Source organism: Nothobranchius furzeri, chromosome 3 (genome assembly GCF_043380555.1).
Source record: "Nothobranchius furzeri strain GRZ-AD chromosome 3, NfurGRZ-RIMD1, whole genome shotgun sequence".
In the NCBI taxonomy this organism is placed as follows: domain Eukaryota; kingdom Metazoa; phylum Chordata; class Actinopteri; order Cyprinodontiformes; family Nothobranchiidae; genus Nothobranchius; species Nothobranchius furzeri.
This window is the reverse complement of record NC_091743.1, coordinates 41,393,199-41,417,474: the sequence shown is the minus strand read 5'-3', so window position 1 is coordinate 41,417,474 and position 24,276 is coordinate 41,393,199. Positions and strand designations below refer to the sequence as shown.

General features: G+C 46.7%; 1 protein-coding gene across 3 annotated transcripts in view; it reads left to right on the top strand.

Annotated features, from left to right (window-relative positions):
• Positions 1–24,276, top strand: part of phactr3b (phosphatase and actin regulator 3b) — an 87,735-nt gene extending 63,459 nt beyond the window's left edge. For all 3 annotated transcript variants that reach the window (XM_054748169.2, XM_054748171.2, XM_054748178.2), the window contains exons 9-13: positions 20,791–20,846; positions 22,128–22,189; positions 22,293–22,433; positions 23,253–23,329; positions 23,744–24,276. In XM_054748169.2, the coding sequence (XP_054604144.2) occupies positions 20,791–20,846; positions 22,128–22,189; positions 22,293–22,433; positions 23,253–23,329; positions 23,744–23,759 (352 nt within the window). In that variant the 3' untranslated portion in view covers positions 23,760–24,276. The remainder of the gene's footprint in view (positions 1–20,790; positions 20,847–22,127; positions 22,190–22,292; positions 22,434–23,252; positions 23,330–23,743) is intronic.

Below are 24,276 nucleotides of genomic sequence, written 5' to 3'. Positions count from 1 at the left end.
ATTGAGCGGCACAGGGACTTGGCACCGGTGTTGCATTGATTCACACGACTTTAGAGCATTGCTCTGCAGCAGAATGCAGAGCAGCAGGCGAGTCCAGTGCAGCAGAAGGGAACCCTCTCCGTCTAATTTTAGCAGTCAGAGGCAAAGTGGTGCATCAGCACCCATAATCAATGCCCCGTCTACGTCACATTCGAGCTCTCCCCTCTGCTGTCCCCACTCTCTCTCCCTCCCTCTTCCCAGTTCCCCTCGGATTGATCCGTCCCCACCCCACCCTGCCTGCGGCGCTCCTCTGGGAAACTATCCACAGTTAACTGCATGGTTTTATATTTCCATCTGCTTCATGAGCTTTTATGCAGGCATTCTCGGTTGGTGAACTCAGCTAAAAACATTGTTATATAAATGTGACTGTGGAGGCTGCAGAGATTTCCTGCAGTCGATGTGATCCTTTGTGAAGGGCTGAGGGACTTCATGCATCCATCTAGAGGAAATGTATGGCGTAGAAACGGTGCTTGTGTCCTGCGTTTTATCGTTCTGTGATGGCCTTGTGGCTGACAATTTAAAAAGGAGATCAGAATGAGAGAGATGAGAGAACCTGGTTTTGTTTTCATGACCCCGCTGAGATCCTAGCTGGCCTGGTCAGCCACCAGTTTGTGAGCTCCCCATCACACCCGGCAGATCAGCAGCTTCTGTTGTGTTCAAAGTAATTAAATGTTCTAAGTAAAGCTGTCAGAGCAATTCCACTGGTTAGGGGTCTTTATTGACGTAAGCCTATTTATTAGTTAAACATGTCACTGTAAGGTTTTATGTTAATACTGAGGAAAGAGGTGAAGTTATGAGAAGGTGCTAATTCTCCCATGAAGGAGCTTTAGTAGAATAAATAGTTGAGCTCATTCTCTAGTTCAGATATCACAGATGGATCAGATCTTCATTTAAATTTTTACCTACTGTGGATCCCTGTTTGAATGACCTCAGTCAGGAGAAACACATTCAGCCTTATCTTCCATTGTTTTTGTTTTATTTCAAAGGTCAACTTCACTGAAAAAACATTTTTATATCATTTCTGAGTATAATCAGTCACTGGGAGATTTTCATGCAGGCTGAACATGAAAATAGTCTCCTACATCTATCTCCTGCATTAGCTTCTGATAGAAAACAGACGGTGAAACTCTAGGATTACAAAATCCTGACAGATCTACGTCACACTGTCACTTAACACTCATGGACTCACCCATCTTGACTCACGGCGGGAAAGGCTGTTGTTTTAGCGTCCAGGAAACAGCAGAGGAAGTATCGGCTAGTAGAAGCTAACCATTAGCATTAGCAACTCCACCACACAGCAGAACTCTTCCAGGCTTGTGTTATTTGTGGAGATAAAATATCCAAGTTGCAAGTCAGTGGTAGAGTAGTGTTGCTGTTATCCAATCAGAGGCGAGATGTCCAAATATCAGGAAGTAAGACTCCAATTCCTTCCGTCGGAAGCTACTTTCTCCTCTGGCTGAATTATCTGTGCTGAAATAAGCTTCTACGCAACTGGCGAAACACAGTAAAGTAACACTTTTTATGTATAAGTTTCAATATAAATATTTAACAAGCCTTTTACTTTTTAAATTGTGTGTATATATTGGTTAAATTAAATATGTAAGCGAGTTAGTGCCCGCTAGCCACCGCAGCTACAACTACTAAGCAACTAACCACCCATAGATAACTGCTTTGAATCTAAAAAAATAACATTTTAGGAATCAACCCGATAGTTACAATTAGTTGACTTACATTTAAACTTTAAATTTGCCTCCGAAGTAGCTGCCGGCCCCTGATCCACCATCCTTTTGAAAATACTGCGGTGCATTCTGGGAAATTTTTGACCAAGGCTAGGCTACAAGGCACCTCCCGTGTATCCTTACTCAGCTAGCTAAACGGCTAACCAGCGGAGAACGGATTTCTCTGTAACACGTGAACATTGGAACTTACCGTGGCGGTTCCTGATGCCGACGCGGTTCCTTGACATTGGAACACCCCCAAATTCTCTCATTTGAAGCGGGGGTATGATGTCACAGACGGGTCCTGCTGGGCCAGGGGCTTGTGGGTTTTTGTGTGCCCTGAGTTCGGCCTGCAAGGCATTCACTACTGCTAGAGACCACTGAATGATCTGTGTCTCTGCTTCTAAGCTGAATTTCTTTATTTGGTTTGAGGAACACATATAAAATCTTTGTTTATCCCCCTCAGCTAGGGCACTGGGGCCATTTGAAAACTGCAATTTCCACATGATCTTTGTCACCAAAGTAGAAGGAGCAAATGATCTCTGTGAATCAGAGGCTGGAGCCAAAAGGAGAAATTGTGAGTGAACCAGGGAGCCATCGCTTGGACTGAATGATGAACAGTGATAGTTAAAGGAGGACGTTACACAACCAAACACACCAAACAGTTTGGATGCTATCACACTCTGATTGATTGGTAGAGATCCTCCTGTTGACAGTGATAACTCCCATTACGGGTTTTCAGTTAATCCTCTGGAGGCAGGCGTTGCAGATTAGCAACGTTAAAACCTACCTACATGGTTTCTCCACATACGTATTTCATGAGCATTTTCTAACTCAGAAGTACCCCTGAAGGACTTAGTTGTTCGTCTTTTTATCAAAACTTGTTTTGAGCCTGAGAGGGTTAAATATGAGGCCAAAGGTCAGAGAAATTCAAGTAAGTAGTTTCACACTGTGAGCGGGTTTTAATTAGCTTGTCTGACCTTCCTCAGGCAGTCTAGATGTCAGTCCAGACCAGAGTTAAGCTCTTTGTAATAACCTGACACCCTGATATTGATATTGTAGACTAGATCTTATGTTTTCATCAATTAAGTAAATAAACGAGTAATGGAAACATTTGAAATTGTTCCTAACCAACACAAAAGCTTCCCAGTGGGGCATAGGTGCTGATACGACAGGGTCAACTGAAGTAGCAGCAGGGTAAGGTTTAATGCTGGCCCCAGAATGATGGAGACTGTTATTTACTTCATTAGTGAATAAGTAGAACATTTATTAATGTGTGTGTGTGTGTGTGTGTGTGTGTGTGTGTGTGTGTGTGTGTGTGTGTGTGTGTGTGTCCTTAGCCGTTTTTCTCCTACCATGAGTACCCCCTGCTGCCACACACCTGACCTAAATGAGTGATTAACAGATTTCTGCAGCCCATGATGTCATCCTGAGGAGGCAATGCAGATGTATAAACCAGGTGGGCCGAAGCAGAGACATGGAAGACATGCAGGTGCTTGGTAAAACTGGTTTATTATTTATTTGGGTAGGAATGGGTCATACGGTAAATGGCCTGTATTTGATATAGCGCCTTCTAGAGTCCTGGAACCCCCCAAGGTGCTTTACAACACAACCAGTCATTCACTCATTCACACACACATTCACACACACTGGTGGGGATGAGCTACAATGTAGCCACAGCTGCCCTGGGGCGCACTGACAGAGGCGAGGCTGCCGAGCACTGGCGCCACCGGTCCCTCCGACCACCACCAGCAGGCAGCGTGGGTTAAGTGTCTTGCCCAAGGACACAGCGACAGACTGAGCGGGGCTCGAACCTGCAACCTTCCAATTACATGTCAGAATGACTTTCTTGACATTCTCACTCACCAGATGGATTTAGCTGAGCAAATACTTCTAAAAGAACAAAAATTATTGATGTTTGAAACACATTTTAAAAATAAACCTTTCAAGTAGTTTTATGTTGTGTTATGATTCATTCTCCCAATGATGCAACACAAAAATTGTCATGAAACCAATAAAGATGAAAATATTTAAATAAAACACAAACTAAATGAGATGAAAACACTAATTTATAAATAGTTTGAACTGAAGTGAAAAATGGAAAAACAAAAATAACATTTCGTTCTGATTCATTTAAACACGTTGAGCTTCAATAACTGCAGGTAAAAGGATGCTGCGTTTTATCCATCCATCCATTTTCATCCGCTTATCCGGAGTCGGGTTGCGGGGGCAGTAGCCTAAGGCGAGAGGCCCAGACTTCCCTCTCCCCAGCCACTTGGGCCAGCGCCTCCGGGGGAATCCCAAGGCATTCCCTGGCCAGGTGAGAGACATAGTCCCTCCACCGTGTCCTGGGTCTACCTTTAGGTCTCCTCCCGGTTGGACGTGCCCGGAAAACCTCACCAGGGAGGCGTCCAAAAGGCATCCTGACCAGATGCTCGAGCCACCTCAACTGGCTCCTCTCGATGTGGAGGAGCAGCGGGTCTACTCTGAGTCCCTCCCGAATGACCGAGCTTCTCACCCTATCTCTAAGGGAGAGCCCAGCCGCTCTTCGGAGAAAACTCATTTCGGCCGCTTGTATCCGCGATCTCGTTCTTTCGGTCACTACCTAAAGCTCGTGACCATAGGTGAGGGTAGGAACGTAGATCGACCAGTAAATCGAGAGCTTCGCCTTCTGACTCAGCTCTCTCTTTACAACGACAGGCCGGTACAACGCCCGCTTCTCTGCAGATGCAGCACCAATCCGCCTATCGATCTCACGCTCCAGTTTTCCCTCACTCGTGAACAACCCCGAGATACTTAAACTCCTCCACTTGAGGCAGGACCTCATCCCTGACCCGGAGAAGGCATTCTACCCTTTTCCGAATCAAGACCATGGTCTCAGATTTAGAGGAGCTGATTCTCACCCCAGCTGCTTCACACTCGGCTGCGAACCGCTCCAGCGAAAGCTGAAGATCACGTTCTGATGAAGCCAACAGGACCACATCATCTGCAAAAAGCAGAGGCCCGATCCTCAGGCCACCAAAACGGATGCCCTCCACACCTTGTCTGCGCCTGGAAATCCTGTCCATAAAGGTTATGAACAGAATCGGTGACAAAGGGCAGCCTTGGCCTTGCTGCGTTTTATGTCAACATTATTAAATAAGGTTGTAGGTTGTGCCCCTGGTGGAGCGATGGTCTGACCAGCGGCTCTGGGGTTATTAGAGGTCAGACCACGGTGCCCACCGGTCACAGTGAGAGAGACAGAAAGAGAGAAGCTGTACAAAACTCGTGTTTTTAATGAGAGAAACAGCTGTGGGTGGAAATTTGTTCAAACCAAATCATGGGAGAAGTCCGACAATTTGGAAGCCTGTGTGTTTATCGCGTGTTAAAAAACAAACGGCATTTAAGGAATTAGTGTTAACGAGCTATTAACGCAGCTACGACTTTACTGTCGCCAGAGTTATTTACTGAGGCTGTTTCTCTGTTCAGGTCAGTATAACCGACATGACCCCGTCTTCAGTACTCCTTCATCCGCGCGCCCTGCGCTGCAGCAGCAGCCTCTCCACAGCTGACGCAGCTAGACAAAAATCATGCAGTCATGAATGGCCTGAATAGATCTAATTAGATATCAACCATATATTACTGTGCATTACTTTATTTGAGTATCACACATCCTAGTACTGCATTACTTTATTTGAGTATCACACATCCTAGTACTGCATTACTTGATTTGAGTATCACACATCCTAGTACTGCATTACTTTATTTGACTATCACACATCCTAGTACTCCTCCTTGAACCGTCACCTTATCGTGGTGGAGGAGTTTGAGTGCCCTAATGATCCTAGGAGCTATGTTGTCTGGGGCACTTGGTGCCCCTGGTAGGGTCTCCCATGACAAATTGGTCTTAGGTGAAGGGTGAGACAAAGAACGGTTCGAAGGATCTTTCATGGCGGTTAAAACGAAGAGTCGGAGTACCCGGCCCGGAGGGTTATCGGGGTCCCACCCTGGAGCCAGGCCTGGGGTTGGGGCCCGTGAGCGAGCGCCTGGTGGCCGGGCTTTCGCCCATGGGGCCCGGCCGGGCCCAGCCCAAACCGGATACATGGGCTCGTCCAACTGTGGACCCACCACCCGCAGGAGGAACATGAAGGGTCCGGTGCAATGCGAATCGGGTGGCAGACCAAGGCGGGAGCCTTGGCGGTCCAATCCCCGGACAAGAAAACTAGTTTTTGGGACATGGAACGTCACCTCGCTGGCGGGGAAGGAGCCGGAGCTTGTGGCAGAGGTTGAGCGGTACCGGCTAGATATAGTCGGACTCACCTCGACACATTGCATTGGCTCTGGAACCCGAGACCTGGAGAGGGGTTGGACACTCTACTTTGCTGGAGTTGCTCCGGGTGAGAGGCGGAGGGCTGGGGTTGGCTTTTTGTTAGCCCCGAGACTCTCTGCCTGTGTGTTGGGGTTTACCCCGGGGGACAAGAGGGTAGCTTCCTTGCGCCTTCGGGTCGGGGAACGGGTCCTGACTGTTGTTTGTGCTTATGGGCCAAATATCAGTTCAGAGTACCCACCCTTTTTGGAGTCCCTGGGACGAGTGCTAGATAGTGCTCCATCAGGGGACTCCATTGTCCTGCTGGGGGACTTCAATGCTCACGTGGGCAATGACAGCTTGACCTGGAGGGGTGTGATTGGGAGGAACGGCCCACCTAATCTGAACTCGAGCGGTGTTTTGTTATTGGACTTCTGTGCAAGCCGCAGTTTGGCCATAACGAACACCATGTTCGAACATAAGGATGCCCACCGGTACACTTGGTACCAGGGCAGCCTAGGTCACAGGTCGATGATAGATTTTGTAGTCGTATCATCTGACCTGCGGCCGTATGTATTGGACACCCGAGTGAAGAGAGGGGCGGAGCTGTCAACTGATCACCACCTGGTGGTGAGTTGGATCAGATGGCAAAGGAACATGCCGCGTAGACCTGGCAGACCCAAACGCATAGTGAGGGTCTGCTGGGAACGCCTGGCAGAAGAACCTGTCAAGACGGTCTTCAACTCCCACCTCCGGCAGAGCTTTGACCACGTCCCGAGAGCAGTGGGGGACATTGAGTCCGAGTGGGCCTTGTTCCACTCTGCGATTGTCGAGGCGGCTGTTGCTAGCTGTGGTCGTAAGGTGGCCGGTGCCAGTCGTGGTGGCAACCCCCGTACCCGCTGGTGGACACCAGAGGTTCGGGGAGCCGTCAGGCTGAAGAAGGAGGCCTACAGGGCGTGGCTGGTCTGTGGGTCTCCGGAGGCAGCAGACAGGTACCGGATAGCCAAGCGGGGTGCAGCAGTGGCAGTTGCCGAGGCAAAATCTCGGGCGTGGGAGGAGTTTGGTGAGGCCATGGAGAAAGACTATCGATCGGCTCCAAAGAGGTTCTGGCAAACTGTCCGGCGCCTCAGGAGAGGAAGGCAGCAACTCGCTCACACTGTTTACAGTGGGGATGGGGAGCTGCTGACGTCAACTGAGGCTATAGTCGGACGGTGGAAGGAATACTTTGAGGAGCTCCTCAATCCCACCAATGCGCATTCCGAGGAGGAACCAGAGCTGGGAGACCTGGGGATGGACTGTCCGATCTCGGGGGCAGAAGTTGCTGAGGTAGTCAAACAACTACACAGCGGCGGAGCCCCGGGGGCGGATGAGGTTCGTCCTGGGTATCTCAAGGCTATGGCTGTTGTAGGGCTGTCATGGTTGACACGTCTCTACAACATTGCGTGGTCATCGGGGGCAGTTCCTAGGGAGTGGCAGACCGGGGTGGTGGTCCCCATCTTTAAGAAGGGTGACCTGAGGGTGTGTTCCAACTATAGGGGGATCACACTCCTCAGCCTCCCTGGAAAGGTCTACGCCAAGGTACTGGAGAGGAGGGTCCGATCGATAGTTGAATCTCAGATAGAGGAGGAGCAATGTGGTTTTCGTCCTGGCCGTGGAACTGTGGACCAGCTCTATACCCTTGCAAGGGTGATGGAGGGGGCATGGGAGTTTGCCCAACCAATCCACATGTGCTTTGTGGATTTGGAGAAGGCTTATGACCGTGTCCCCAGGGGCACCCTGTGGGGGACGCTCCAGGAGTATGGGGTGGGTGGCTTTCTGTTAAGGGCCATTCAGTCCCTTTACCAGAGGAGCGTGAGTTTGGTCCGCATAGCCGGTAGTAAGTCGGACCTGTTCCCAGTGAGGGTTGGACTCCACCAGGGCTGCCCTTTGTCACCGGTTCTGTTCATCACTTTTATGGACAGAATTTCTAGACGCAGCCGTGGTGTGGAGTGTGTCGAGTTTGGTGGCAGGAGAATCTCGTCTCTGCTTATTGCAGATGATGTGGTCCTCCTAGCTTCATCCAGCTCTGACCTTCAGCTCTTGCTGGGTAGGTTCGCGGCCGAATGTGAAGCGGCTGGGATGAGGATCAGCACCTCCAAATCTGAGACCATGGTTCTCGACCGGAAAAGGGTGGCTTGCCACCTCCGGGTCGGGGGAGAGGTCCTACCTCAAGTGGAGGAGTTTAAGTATCTCGGGGTCTTGTTCACGAGTGAGGGTAGGAGGGATCGGGAGATCGACAGGCGGATTGGTTCGGCGTCTGCAGTGATGCGGACGCTGAGCCGATCTGTTGTGGTGAAGAGGGAGCTGAGCCAGAAAGCCAGGCTCTCGATTTACCGGTCGATCTACGTCCCAATCCTCACCTATGGTCATGAGCTTTGGGTAATGACCGAAAGAACGAGATCGCGGATACAAGCGGCCGAAATGAGTTTCCTCCGTAGGGTGGCCGGGCTCAGCCTTAGAGATAGGGTGAGGAGCTCGGACATTCGGGAGGGACTCGGAGTAGAACCGCTGCTCCTCCGGATCGAAAGGAGCCAGTTGAGGTGGTTTGGGCATCTGGTCAGGATGCCTCCTGGACGCCTCCCCGGGGAGGTGTTTCGGGCATGTCCTGCCGGCAGAAGGCCCCCGGGTCGACCCAGGACACGTTGGAGAGGTTACATCTCCAATCTGGTCCGGGAACGCCTTGGGGTCCTGCCGGAGGAGCTGGTGGAGAAGGCCGGGGAGAGGACGGTCTGGAGCTCCCTAGTTGGGATGCTGCCCCCGCGACCCGGACCCGGATAAGCGGAGGAAGACGAAGACGAAGACGAAGACATCCTAGTACTGCATTACTTTATTTGAGTATCACACATCCTAGTACTGCATTACTTTATTTGAGTATCACACATCCTAGTACTGCATTACTTTATTTGAGTATCACACATCCTAGTACTGCATTACTTTGAGTATCACACATCCTAGTACTGCATTACTTTATTTGAGTATCACACATCCTAGTACTGCATTACTTTATTTGAGTATCACACATCCTAGTACTGCATTACTTTATTTGAGTATCACACATCCTAGTACTGCAATACTTTATTTGAGTATCACACATCCTAGTACTGCATTACTTTATTTGAGTATCACACATCCTGGTACTGCATTACTTTATTTGAGTATCACACATCCTAGTACTGCATTACTTTATTTGAGTATCACACATCCTGGTACTGCATTACTTTATTTGAGTATCACACATCCTAGTACTGCATTACTTTATTTGAGTATAACACATCCTAGTACTGCATTACTTTATTTGAGTATCACACATCCTAGTACAATGTGTTTTTTTTTCTTTTACCAGGATGAGTGCCGTCATCACCTGGGTGAGGAACTATTAATTTCCCTCGAACCTCCTGTAAAGCGCTCACGTACCACTAGGGGCACGCGTACCTCAGATTGGGAATCACTGCTCTACTCGTGTTGTAAACATGGAGGCAGTTGGTGCTGAGCGAGCCTTCTGGCTCTGAATTTAGAGTTTGTATTGGGCGTGCACGGCTGAGTTTCTCACTGACAAGCTGACGCGTGGAAGGAAAACCCCACTAATAAGCACACCGGTTCAGTGGAATGCTTCTACAGATCAAACCTCGGTTAGTGGGCGTGCTCTTCATAGGTGTTAAATGGCTGAACATGACAGAAATAACAATAAAAGAACGGGAGGACGTATGTTACAGGAGAGTGGTCCACTGAGCGTGGTAACTGGATATTTGTGGAACATAGATGGTTTCTGCTGACAACACAACTCCCAGTGTGAAGCAGGATAGAGAAGCCAACCACAGCTGCAGTCCAGGACTGCTATAAATAACTCTGAATAGAAGTGCCCACACAACAGCTGACTGCAGGGTAGCGACATAAGCATCCAGCAGTCCAGGTCCTGGACGTCTGACTCTTCAGTCCATCCAGTCACACAGCGCTGTCTAAAGTAGAGCTGATAGGTTAACATGAAACCAGCTCTATTAAACCCTACAGCTGTTTCCAGTCAACCACAGTTCCCTGTCACTCTACACAGGCTTCCTTTCCTCTTACTTTTATCTCTTGCTTGTGTGAGATGCTGCTACAGGATCAGAAAGGTCTGAGAGCTGAAGGGTAGCAGGAGGTCAGACCTCCGCTTTAGAACTTGGTTCATAATGAAAGAGACAAAAATCAAGTCCTATTTATTTGACCTTGTTTTTGTATTTTTCTAAGTGCCTTGTGATCACAAGCGTTCAAAAGATCAACTTTGGACAAAAAAAATAAGTTTTAACTTACAGAAGTAGCTGGGCGTTAGTGATTAAAGAGCAAGTCAACTCCTACCAGAGTCTTACTCCACCCACACTTCATTTTGCTCCACCTCCTTCACCAGAGGAAAATTCAATACAATTCAAGTTTATTTATATAGCGCCAAATCACGACAAGAGCTGTCTCAAGGACCTTCGCACAGTAAACATTCCAATTCAGGTCAGTTCATTAAGCCAATCAGAAAAAAGTTTTCTGTATGAGGAACCCAGCAAATTGTATCGAGTCACTGACTAGTGTCAGAGTCTTTACAGCAATCCTCATACTAAGCAAGCATTTAGCGACAGTGGAGAGGAAAACTCCCTTTTAACAGGAAGAAACCTCCAGAGGATCCTGGCCCAGTATAAGCAGCCATCCTCCACAACTCACTGGGGATGGAGAAGACAGAGCAGACACACACACACACACACACACACACACACACACACACACACACACACACACACACACACACACACACACACACACACACACACACACACACACACACACAGCAATGTGTCTATGGTTACATTGTGATTGCTTAGTAAATATTCTATTTGGCGAGAGATAAACTTTATTGTATTTATCCTAGTGAATCTATAATTAAACGGGTAAACTAGCAGTAGCACATTCAATGTCAAAGAAAGTAAAATGCTATTATCAGGAGAGGGAGAATGTTTTAGTGGTTAGCAGCAGTGTTCAAGACGATGGCCCCCTCCATGTGGACAGAGAGGAAGGTTTTTTTAAGGAGACGAGTGGCTCAGAGCGTATGGTTTCATGTTGGCTCATGAGTGGCTGAGCTAGTCGGAGGCAGGGCCAAGACTTTTCTTCTTCATTACCACAGCAGCAGACATCACTGCTGTCAGTGACGGGTTCAAAATTCTGTTTATCAGCAAAAAAAGTTAATTTGGTGGTGAGTTGCTCTTTAAACAGTTTTTATCTACTCGATGGATGGATGGAAGGATGGATGGATGGAAGGATGGGTGTGTGTGGGGGGTGGGTGGATGGATGGATGGATGTAGATGGATGGATGGATGAATGGGTGGATGGATGGATGGATGGATGGATGGATGGATGGATGGATGGGTGTGTGTGTGTGTGGGTGGATGGATGGATGGATGGATGGATGGATGGAAGGATGGGTGTGTGTGGGGGGTGGGTGGATGGATGGATGGATGTAGATGGATGGATTGATGGATGGATGGATGGATGAATGGGTGGATGGATGGATGGATGGATGGATGGGTGTGTGTGTGTGTGGGTGGGTGGATGGATGGATGGATGTAGATGGATGGATTGATGGATGGATGGATGGATGAATGGGTGGATGGATGGATGGATGGATGGATGGATGGATGGATGGATGGATGGATGGATGGATGGATGGATGGATGGATGGATGGATGGGTGGATGGATGAATGGGTGGATGGATGGATGGATGGATGGATGGATGGATGGATGAATGGGTGGATGGATGGATGGATGGATGGATGGATGGATGGATGGATGGATGGATTGATGGATGGATGGATGGATGGATGGATGAATGGGTGGATGGATGGATGGATGGATGGATGGATGGATGGATGGGTGGATGGATGAATGGGTGGGTGGTTTATGAATTGCCATTCAAAATCCCAAAATATTCAAAAGCTCATTTTCCATCTTTGTGAGTTATTTCCTGTTTCTCTTTGTGATTGCACACGGAGGCGTTTCCACTCAGGTCCTCTGTTTAGGTTGTGTTGGTCCCTAGCGTGAGCGCCGTCACAGCCTGGCATTGTTCCGGTGTCAGAGCAGATTTACTGTAAACCAGTTGGAGAGACGGTAGCAGCAGATGACACAGCCTGTACATATAAGGCACCAAGTGAAATCCTCTAATGACATGTTGTCAGCCTGCGCACCATCCTTGTCCCACAAGTAGTAATTACTGTTGTACTGTGGCTTTTTATTGGGGGCCTCTACATGTGGGCACCCACCAATAGAAGTGTCAGAAGTCTTAAAGCCTCTTCTTCCACTTCAAGCATTGTTTCCAGCCTTTTGCCAAATCCGGGTTAGCTCACCGGTGATTAGAGACGTAACTCATGACATAACTGCTGTAAATAAATGGATACTGTACGAACACACACCTGGGTGTGACCCTGAGACCTTCAGCTGCAGATCTGTGTTGTTAGTCCCACAAATACAAAACAACACCCACATGTTATTGTTAAGGCAAAAGTCAAGGGGGTCAAGCTCGTCAGTGTTCCACGTGTACTTGTGATGTTCACGTATGATCGGGAGATGTTAGTTTGTCGTTTTTAAACTGAAGAAGAAAGCTTAGCATAAACAGTGACAAAACCCCGGTGCTGGTATGTTTCAAATGGGCCATTCCCATCTGTACCGGGTCGGCCCGGGCCGGGTAGCCCCAGTCGGCCCCAGCCTGGCCCGGTTGATTCCACACATCCTCGTCTTAAGCCCATGTGGGCTGATTCTACCCACCAATCAGAGGCTTGCTCTAATGGAAGGTGTGAATTTGCTGTCAGCAGTGGGTGTGTTGGCTCTGGTCGGCCTGAAGCAGACCCCCTCGAGAAGAGGGCTGAGAATGAGCCTTGGTTGGCCCGGAAAAATACCAGGCCACCCAGATATGTAAACAACCTACGCTACCCTGCCCGGGCCGACCCGGTACAGATGGGAATGGCCCAAAAGTGTGGGCCAGGGGCCGTTTGTGGCCCTCAGAGTGATGTAGTGCGGCCCGCTGTCGCTTTTCTAAAATGTGGTAATTTTGTCTCCCCAGCAGACCACTGATACATTTGTATGTCTTGCATGAAAAAAGTTCAAATAAAAAAGTGAAAGTACTTTTAGCCCTCGTCTTCGGACACCCTTGCCATGAAGCCTGTCATAACTACCCAATGCTTCGCCCCACCTCTGTTTTGCCAGTGGTTTCGGTCGTATGCTCACTCGTGAGCCTCTTTTTGAGATGCTGGGAGTATTGACAGATTTAAACAGAGACCCTTTATAATAGCAGCCTTTCCTCGCACAGCCTCCTGGAGCTTGGTCATTGTGGAGAGTTATGGCTTATGCGCTCTAACCTAGAGGGCTTCTTTCAGCGTGACAGCTCATGGTGGATATTGTGTAGGTCCCTGTGGTTCTGGGAGCCAGACCACGCTGTTTAAAGTCGCCTCCTCCACACTGTGCTGCCGGGGGTGGGGGGGTGGGGGTGATGGGCTCCAAACCCAGACATGGTCTCTCACAGGATCTGTGGACCTGCTGCAAAGGGCAAACTAGTGTCCAGGTAAAGCATTGATTCATGTTTTCGTGTCTGAATCTTGTATGTGTCCCACACATTGATCCTCAGTAAAGAACCTTTCAATAAGAGTTATATGAGCTTTGTGTTACGTGGAACAGTGCTGGGACGTAATTTTTGGGGGGGGGGGGCGGGTGGGACATGTCCCCCCCACTTTTTCAAAAGGCAGTTTTGGTCCCCTGCACTTTTTTCCGTCCAAAAACAATGTTACGCTCCATTAAATGGATTTGGTTGAGCACTAGGACCGAAACGGAAACCGCTTTACTATTAGACCCGCCCAAAAGCTAATCTATTGGCTCTGCTGATACTTTCTAACGTATTATTGGCTGTTGCTGCTGTCACTCAAGTTGTAAACAGTCAGAACGTGCTCACGTTGTTTTGCTAGTTTGGAGCCGCTAGGGAACACCGGTACTGAGTCACATCGTCAACTAGACGCTGTGTACTATCAGAGCTCAGCTCAGCTTCCATTACATAACATTTGAATAAGTGTTCATTTGTGAGTCTTTGGTAGTTAGGCACAGCCAGGAGGCAGCATGTCAAGAAAACGAAAAGTGGATATAAGAGACTTCTTTCAAAGTCAAAACGTAAGTTGGAACATGTGACAGACCTGCATTAAGCTCAGACTCACCTCCTCCTTCACAAACATACTCAAAACTAACTTTTACAAACTCATCTCCTCCACATAACTGACTCCTCAGACACAATTTATTCGTATTATTATAATTATTATTTTTTTTTATTACTATTATCATCATAATTATTATTACTAGTAGTAGTAGAAGTGTAACTTCAAACTTTTATCATTTAACTTTATTGTAAACTTATCTATTGCAATGCATATTTTCACATTAAAAAGTTCTGAAAAATGAACAGTATCATCATCGTCAACAGATTTTTTTAAGCTTAATGTCAAAGATGTACACTTTTCATTAGATTTATCTTATTTTTTCCATTTATTTTTTGTGTGTTGAAATGCAACAACTGTTTAAACACTTTTAAGGGGAAAAACATATTTAATATGTTTTTATACACTAAATGTTAGGGTGATGATCATGTGTAAAACATTAGTTCAGCATGTCCTCTAACACAGCAAATGAACAAACGGCCAGATCTCAGGAGGGACCGTTTATGTATAAATAATTTTTATACTTTTGACTAGGCCTGGGAAAGTAACACATTTTGCTGGACGATATTTTGTCCAACAAATTGTTGATGATAAACGATATCATTGTCAACATTATCTAGACCAAAATAACCACTAATATAATGTTAATATATCATAATAATGCAAGTACACCCTTTAAAATGCAACAAAGAAACCTTCATTTAACATTGAAATGTCCAGAACCAGAACTTCTAAATGAATAAAAATAACAGACAAAAATTAAATAAAAAAGGAATCTCACTCCCTGTTAGAAAATGTTGCACCAAAAACAATAAAAAAATACCCAAAACAATAAATACAATGGCCTATTCATTGTCAACAGCCAAAACTGCACTTCAATAATGATAATAAATAAAAATAATAATAGAGTTGTAAATTTTTTAACTTATATATATATATATATATATATATATATATATATATATATATATATTGAGGATGGAAAAATTATTGAGATGGGCACATGACGTGTCAAGGGGTCTTTACATAACACCCCCCACCCCAAATCCGCACAAGCCTGCTGTGTCCCCCCCACTTCTGAAATCAAAATTTCGTCCCTGGAACAGTGGGTTCACTGGCAGAGAGGTGGCTTATGGAGAGAACACACTCTGAAGGCCAAGACCACATTCTTCCTTAGCCTTCCAAACTAATGTGACCTACTAACACTCAGACACATTCAGGTTAACATGACCAGCTCTCGATTCACCACAAAGTTACGCAAATGGTGAGCTTTTGTTTGGCTGGCTACCATTAAAGAGGGTCCTTCCTCTCTAACTCTCCTCCCGTCTCTCGGTTCACGCTGGGCTCATTCAGGCTCCTCGTCTGAGTCTGACTCCGCCGTCCTCAGGCTCAGGATTAGGATGCACCTCACTGGGCTCTAGCGGGCTGCCGCCTGGCCCATAGCGTCTGACTCACCCCCTTCTACTCCACTTTTTTATGAACTGACATTCCCATTAGCCCCTGAACTCACAGACCTCTCATTGCTTTGACATCCTTATAAGTTATCCAACAACTGAGGAACGTTTAGCTCCAACCAAACCAAGTGGCTGAGGACTAACTGATGGCCCGTTGTTTGATTAAAGGGGGAAAAAAGATTGAATTGATGAGCAAGTTTTAATGAGACTCAAAGTAATCACTGTACCGTAATCATCCATAAATGCTTATGTGCTGTTAGCTGAGAGCAGGAGGGCCAGTATCCAGCACGTTTTAGAGGTTTCCCTGCTCCAACACACTAGATTCAGTGGTTGAGTCCCCTGTGCAGCAGCTCATCAGGCTCTGCAGAAGCCTGTTAATCACCTATTGAAATCAGGTGTGTTGAAGCAGGGTTGAAACCGAATGGTACTGGACACCGGCCCTCGAGGCCCGGATTTGATCATCCCTGTCCTAGCGGATCCTCCCAGGTGATCCGTGTACACAAAGCTGTTTTCGAGTTTTAACCAAAGTCGTTGAAACTCCATCATAAGGTGGTTTTAATTAAAAAGTTATTGTTCGTTCCTTTTAGGGATGCCACATTGTCTTGCTTTATAAAGCCTTTATAATTTCTACAGTCACACACATCCACCTAGCATCTCTGACTGCTTCAGATCCGATTCTGTCTGTGAACTCAGGCAAATCCTATTGACCTGAAATGTTTTCTGCTGAAGTCCACGGGCCACGCTGGAGCTCTGCTCCAATTAGCACATCGACTCACTTCAGCTCCCAGTACTGCCATGCCTGTGGTCATGTTTTGTAATCCCTGAGTGGTCCCAGTCACAGCTGAAGCCATCACAGGGCAGGGGATCACTCCAGACATGCACTCTCGGTGCCGCGCCCTGTCTGCTTACACAGCTAGACCCAGCAGCAGAGCTCACACCAGGCCTTCCTTTGTCGAAGTCGAGCTGAGTTAATGGAGATTATTTATAGTTCCATAGCAGCACTCTCATTACGGAACCAATGCCTGGTAGAGGTTCTGATTGCCAACACACTGATTGTTTGAATGGGTTTTCTTTGTGGGGGGGTGTGGGTCACGATCCCAGACTCACTCCCCTTTACAGCTGAACCCGCAGCTGCCCAGCTGCACTCGTAGGCCGCTGTCACCTGGTTTGTCCTGATCTTTGTTTGCATTTCAGCTCTAGCGACATTTCAAACGGCACACACACACACACACACACACACACGTGAGGGGAAGGTGTGATGAAGGGGAGGGTGTTGGAGCACCAACAGCCTACAGAACCAGCTTTGTTTGCTGATCACAGCTCGTTTAGATGTTCATGAACAAATCTAATTAGAGCTTAATTAGTGTTTGTTGAGTGGGCGAATGTTTTCTGTGGTGTTCTCAGGTTCACACTCATCAGCTTTCCGGGCGGTAATGTTCCAGGGAAAATGAAGAACATCAGTCAGTGACCAAAACACTCCTGAGCACAGAAACAGTTTGTTCTAAATGATCTTTTTATTAGTCATTTCTAGAAATATCTGTAAATGCACCGTTTCTAGAAATGTCTTCATCCACACAATCACAACCCAAACGCTGTAAGCAGTCATCCAGACAGGGGTGGACGGGCCATCTGGCATGTTTATCCTGTGTGGACCAGTCCTGCCTGCCGGGATGTTTCAGAGGTGCTTTTTCATCGTTTTATCTACCCGCGCCATAAATACGTTAAACCAAATCTACAGAACAAGCTAGGTTTAAACACAAACATGAACTCCCTTCACATATCTTCCATGAGACCCTCGATGCCAAAGGACGCTAAATAACGCTAAACACCAGTCACCATTTTCTACGTCCAAACGTTGTTTGTTGTCCGTAACTTCAAACGGTGATTTTCTTTTTGGAAGTCTGGTAGTTTGTAGCAGCCGGCTGTTTCTCTTTCTCTGCTGTTATTGAGCGGAGAACCTCTCACACCAGTGGTGGCAATGAGTGGAGGACCCAGGGATGTGCGGCGGTTCGGCGAGACCGACAGCGGGACGCTCCAGTAGTTGCTCTCGGTCCTAGCCGTGTCATTACGAAGGGTTTAAGACTATCAAAGCACAAAGAGGACTCAAATGCAGAGCTCACAGTTTTAATCAGCAGAAGGGATTCCTGGCAGTACAGCACAACTGAACAAGTCCAAAACTAACTAAATACACTTTCACAAAGTGTTACTGAGAGCAGGTTCACAGTACTCAACTGAAGAAGACAAACTGGCAAAGGAAACTGTTGCAAAGACGCTTAAGTGGAGAAGCCAGGACCCAGGTGCAAGACATGAGGCAGATTAGTGAGGAGCCTCATGTCGTGAAGCTACCTGTAATGAGACAGGAAGTGAATGCACAAAATAAAACAGGAAGTACCAGAAATACAATAAAACCAGAAACAAGACTGCAAAGCACTCAACCTGCAGAATCACCCATGACAAAGACAAATGTGAGAGAATCGTTTAGTTAATCTTTTATCATTTTTTTTAAATCTCCACAAAACATGTATTGCTATACAACGTTAGAATGTCGCTAAGAGGCATGAAAAATGTTTTATTCTAGCTAAATTAGCCATTGTAGCGCTCTTCGTACTTCGGTTGTTGACAAGTGAAGCCAGCTTTCTCGCTTACAGGTGCTGTTGGGTTGTGGATTTAGGAAGCAGTGTTGGAGCGGGGGGAGGTAAAGCCCTGTCTACCTGATTCACGATTTAATTAATAGCAATTAAAATTTCATCATTTCAATTCCAGTTTTCAGCGTTATCCACAGGAGTAGCGCCGAGGGTTTTCCCTTAGCGAGTGTAAGGAGTCGCCGTTCTCTGTGCGGGGGTGGGGTGGGGGGGTATGCCCCCCATTCTCCATGGGCACAGACCTTTTTTTGGGTGGGGGTGGGGCAGGATGAAAGTTTGGCTGAATGGGGTTTGGCGCCGCCCTGGTGTTCCTCCACTCCCTTTTAATTCTAAAAGGTAATTTTCCGTTATTATTAGGATAACTTCTCGCGTGTCAGTGGCAGGTTCCGTTTTGGTATTTGTGAATTCAGACTGATTAAAACCCTTTTACACCCACACTTCTTCTTCTGATGCCTTCAGCACAACTCAAGAGCCTGTGGAGCACCTTTGGTTACACAAAACCTTGTTTCTGTGTAGAAACGCTCATCAAAGGCCGGTGGTGACCCCAGAGCCACGACTCATAGAGCTGATATTTTTCTCCAGGCTGCGGACACACAAGTCCACCTTTATATGGTGTGATGGATGAGTAATAACCTGTAAGAATGACACTGTGTTCCCGGTTCCAGGTGGGAGAATTCATTGTTCCTGCCGCTGCTGTAAGTCACCGCTCCGTCTCCTTTAGCTGAAAACGCCCCGATCTTTCCTACCAGGACTATGGATTCTCCCGTGGAATGAGCAGCTGTCGTTGTTGTTGCTGTTCAGAAGCACGTTAGCGGCTCTAAACATGTTACATCAGAGGGGGACTTCTCAGAAAAGCCAGCTGGAGCCTCCAGATAAAACTGCTATCAGGACGAATCTGGAAAGTGCATAACAAGTGGAACGGCTGATGTCTCCCTCAGAATGATTGCTCCTCCTCAGTGGTGAAAGATTGGGTCTCTCTTCTGTTTTTTCTCTTTCACCTGGGGTCAAGCGTACATGAACAGGCTCAAATGTTTTCCTGATAGGCTGAGCACGCTTTTTTCTTGAAGTTTAGTTTTTATTTAAATGCAAAAGTTAGAAATTAGAACAAAGTAAAGGGCTGAGCTAAGATCCAGTCAGAGTTATCGTTTTACAGGTGGCTGAGATTTGAATCTGCTCTCTGTGTGAATAAAACATTTTTAATCCCGTTCATGAAGGACACGTTTCTTGAGAAGAAGGAAACTGACCCTCGTACAAATGAATGTTCTCTGGTAGAAACAGCTGAGAGAGAGACCTTGTTCAGGTTTGCAGAGGAACACCTCTTCCCCCTCCTCTGGCGTTATTTCAGCCCCCGTTCTGAGATAAAGTGGTTCCTATGCTTTTATTAGTGACGCGTTGATCGTGTTATTGCAGCAGAGTTTAATGTACATTAATGCCCTTTCTGCACCATTTTCAACCTTTTGTTTAAGCGGTCATCTTAATTATTTCTGAATGTCCTTTGACAAAATATTCACTTGTTTGTTGCATCTTAACCTGTGCCTTGGGAGTGTTGAGGATGGATCGGTCCGTCAGAAGGACAGCTCATGATAGAGAAGACAGACTGAGATGGGTTGGACACGTCCAGAGAAGAGACAATGATGGCATGAAGATGCTGAGGCTGGAGACACCAGAGGAAGAACAAACATGACATTTATGGATGTGGTGAAAGAGGATATGAAGTTAGTTGGTGAGAGGATTGGTTGTGAAGACATGTGAAGGGACAAACCGTAAAACTCCCCTAGTCCTGCAGTAACAGAAGGCATCATCAGGACCAGGACACACACACACACACACACACACAAGTTGGTGATCACAGTTATAAAATATCCTGCTATTACAGGCTAATCGCCAGCCTGATGATTTATGTTTAGTGTTCCAAAACATTTCACTCTGTTGTTCTCACAGTGTGTGTGTGTGTGTGTGCGTGTGTGTGTGTGTGTGTGTGTGTGTGTGTGTGTGTGTGTGTGTGTGTGTGTGTGTGTGTGTGTGTGTGTGTGTGTGTGATGGGAATCTCCTCCTCAGTCCCACCCCTAAGCATTAGCATCGATCATGTGGTGAAAAGCCGACCGGGACGCAGCATCCTCTCACTCCGCTCCGCCGCGTCCGCGCCGCTGTTCTCGGGAACAACTTTTGGGTCTTGCCCGCTCAGAACCGAGCTGTCCAGCGCGCTGCAGGACTTCTCTTTTCCGGTCCTTATGTGGAGTTTAAAATGTTACAGAAGTGAAAGCAGCCGTGTCCGGCACGCGGTTGATCCTTCTGCACGCGCGGGTCTCGGCGGCCGCACGCGCACCTGAAACGCCGCTAGCGGACGTCCAGACTCAGGGCTGAGCCGAGAGGATGGTCCAGAACGTAATTCTGGTGTTTTTCCGCAGGAGGCTGAGCCAGAGGCCGGCTGTGGAGGAGCTGGAGAGTCGGAACATCTTGAAACGTAAGTACAGCAAGAAGACTGGGTCATGTGAGCAAAGGTCAATAAAGCAATGCTAAAAAGACACGACATTTTAAAAAGCTGTTTGATTTAACGCTCTCTGCTCAGGAGTGAAGGGTTTTATTTCTAACAAAAGTCTCATTTAGAGATGAGCTCAGTCTGAATTTCAAAACAAGACATTTCTAATGAAGGAGCGTTGTCATTAGAAATGATGATTTGGCTGATGGCACAAAACTAAACAATTTCTATAATCAGTTGGGTTCACAAAATCTAAATGTGATATTATAATTATTTTATTAATGTATATTAAATGCAAAATGCACCGTTTATGTTTAAATCTGCTTGGAAATGCAAATACACACTTTATTAAGGGTGCATTATGAAGTAAAAATGACACCTTGTGGAAAAATCTGGTCACTTCAACCACTTTCAACAACTCTGGAGCTTTTTGCCGGCTGTCATCAAATTACAACTGTCATTGCTGCAGCATTAGCTCACAGGAGACACGGCACCCCCACCGTCACTGATGGACAACGGTAGCTTTGTTTTGAAAGGAGAAAAACTGACAATCCCCACAGCCGGCCGGATATGAAACATGTTTTAGTAAAACTTTCTTCCAAAATGACTGAAACACTAGACTCTTTTGGGATTTTCTCACTGTAAACTTCTCACTATATTCTTACATGCTGCACCTTTAAAGTGAGTTACAGTTCTGTTAAAAAGAACATTTAGTCTAAAGTGCAGCAGGGATCCCATCTAGAGAGCTCTTCCTTTCTGGTTTGTTCCTCCAGGGATTTACAGCCGCATTATTAAGACAACAGCCATAGTTCATTGTGCATCCCTGAGTGTGACCTCCGCGGGAACACACGAGTCCTGCAAACTAAAACCATCCTTACTGACCTAAAACAAACAGAAATTGAGAGATTACGAAACAGCCATGCAACGAGTCCCATAGTTTGTTCTAATCTGTGTCAGTGGGTGTGTCAGACCACCTGTGAGCACTCAGCAGCTGTTCCTGTCCTCATCCACTCAGCAGCATGCGTCCGCGAGGACACACAGCTACAACACATTCAACATAGTGTGTTTATTACGTCTCAGCCTTTTAAAGTCAACCTGATTCGTTTGCAGAAAAACAAATATATAATAAAATGAAATGTAAAGAGTATTGGTTTACGAAGGGAGCTTTCTAAAGAACTGATGAACTGAGAATGGTCAGGATGTGTAATCACCACATGTAAAAGTTGATGCCTTTTTCTTCAAATGTTTGTTTTCTTCCGCCAACAGAACGAAATGACCAGAGTGAGCAGGAGGAGAGGAGGGAGATCAAGCAGCGGCTGAACAGGAAGGTGAGCAGCTGCATGGATTTGAGTCCAGAGCATGCTTCTGCTCCTGCTTCAGCCTGCTCTATGAACCAGAGAGCATCTACTGACAGTTGTCTTTGTTTTCCAGCTCAACCAGCGGCCGACAGTGGACGAGCTGCGGGACAGAAAGATCCTGATTCGGTTCAGTGACTATGTGGAGGTGGCCAAAGCTCAGGACTACGACAGGCGTGCTGACAAGCCATGGACCAGACTGTCAGCAGCCGACAAGGTAACAGCAGCACTCAGCCAGCACCTGGTAAAGATGAGATACTTCCTGGGTTAATTCCACACATGGACAGACTGCAGGACATGTAGAAGTGATAAATTATTCAAGTTCCCATCACCGCCTCAGGATTTTAACTACATAACTAAACAAAAAATGCCCCCTTGTGGTTATCTGGTGTCAAAGTCAGCAAATAAAAGCAGTGTAGATATTTGTTTCCTGCTTTTTGTTACTTCTGAGGTTCATTTGCTGCTGTTTGTTTCTGGCGCGAAGAGAAGAGGAACAACGGATGCTCTGGAGCTTTTACCCGGTGTGTTTTTATGCAGCTCGCTCAAAGTGCACCTAGAGCTGTGTGATGATAGAAAACGTGTGTTTGGGAAGATAAACTCTTATTTTCTTCACTCATGATGCAACATAGCTGGTGTCTCCCTGAGCTGCAGCTGTTTTGGACATGGTGTCGACAACAGTTTCCCAAGAGGGTTGTCGCTCTCCTTTCACAGGGCCTTGTTCCTGTGCCGCTAGACTTTACCGACCTCCAGAACTCCTCTCAGTTTTGTTTCTGTCAGAGAGTAATTGATAAATACGCCAGAACTTTGTGAGGAATTGGAGTTCAATGCGATTCCAACTGGAAATTTGAAGTTTTTGCCATTTTTTTGCTCAAACAGCTGCCAGTCACTCTCCAGTAGGATTTATTGCACTTTCAGTTTTGATGTAAAGATAAATTTGTGATAAGCCCCAACCTAAACAGCTGCTGCATCTCCGTTGTTGTCCAGTCCGTAACCCGTGTTCAGCCCGAGCAGCTTACGTGTTGTTTTGGTTCCTCAGGCGGCCATCAGGAAGGAGCTGAATGAGTTTAAAAGCAACGAGATGGAGGTCCATTCTTCTAGCAAGCATCTGACAAGGTCAGTGTGGTCACTTGTCACTATTGCTGGGTTCCCATGTGTGTGAATGCTGCCTAACAGGGTCAGTGTAACGTGAGAAGTCTCCAAAGAGCATCGTGTGACTGCCTCACACTCATAAGTGCAAAACATGCAGAGCGAAGCCTAAGTTATTTGCACCCAGACTGTCACAGGTGGAAAAGTTGAGCTATTTTTCACCAGCTTTCCACATAATAAATGTTCTTGCTTGGATCGCGAACGTTCTGCTGATGTCGATGTAAAGAACAAAAAAAAAACCTGAATTAGCAGGGGCTGTGCTTACATAAGACCCCATGACGGAGAAGCATTGTTCACAGGACTAATAATAGTTCTCCTGACTAATCAAACCTCCTTTTGTGGAAAGTCTAGACCTCGCTCACTCTTTTCTCTTTTTTGCAGGTTTCACCGGCCTTAGCAAGGTTTCTTCTGTGAAGAGTTGCTGAAATCTGGTTTTGTCAGAAGGTCTTGCATGAGGGACCTTCCAGCTCTTTGGCTCCACAGTCAGCGGCCGTCCTGATATTTGGGTCCAGCAAACTTTGAGGCTATGTCTCTGGAAACGGGTCTGTCGGTAGAAGAGGCCGAACGCAGCAAGCTCTTAGAAGAACATCTGAACCCTCACTTCCCCCGTCAGAGGTGCAAGAACCAGGGTTATCTATCTGCAGTGGATCAACAGAGACCTTTTTTGTAAACAGACTCTTTTGAAAGACTTTTTTAAAACTGCTGCTGGGGAGCAACGTGCATGTGTCCGAGTCGACCGGTCCCACTCCAGTATCAGTAGTCCCATCCTCGAGCTGTGTCTGACTCTCAATGATTCAGTTGATGAATTTCATATCAACTGTGTTAATGTTGTTCAGCAGAAACCTGCGAGACAAAAATCCCTTTGTAACTTCTATTTATTGTCTGCACAATACAGGTTTTTAATTTGTAACAAA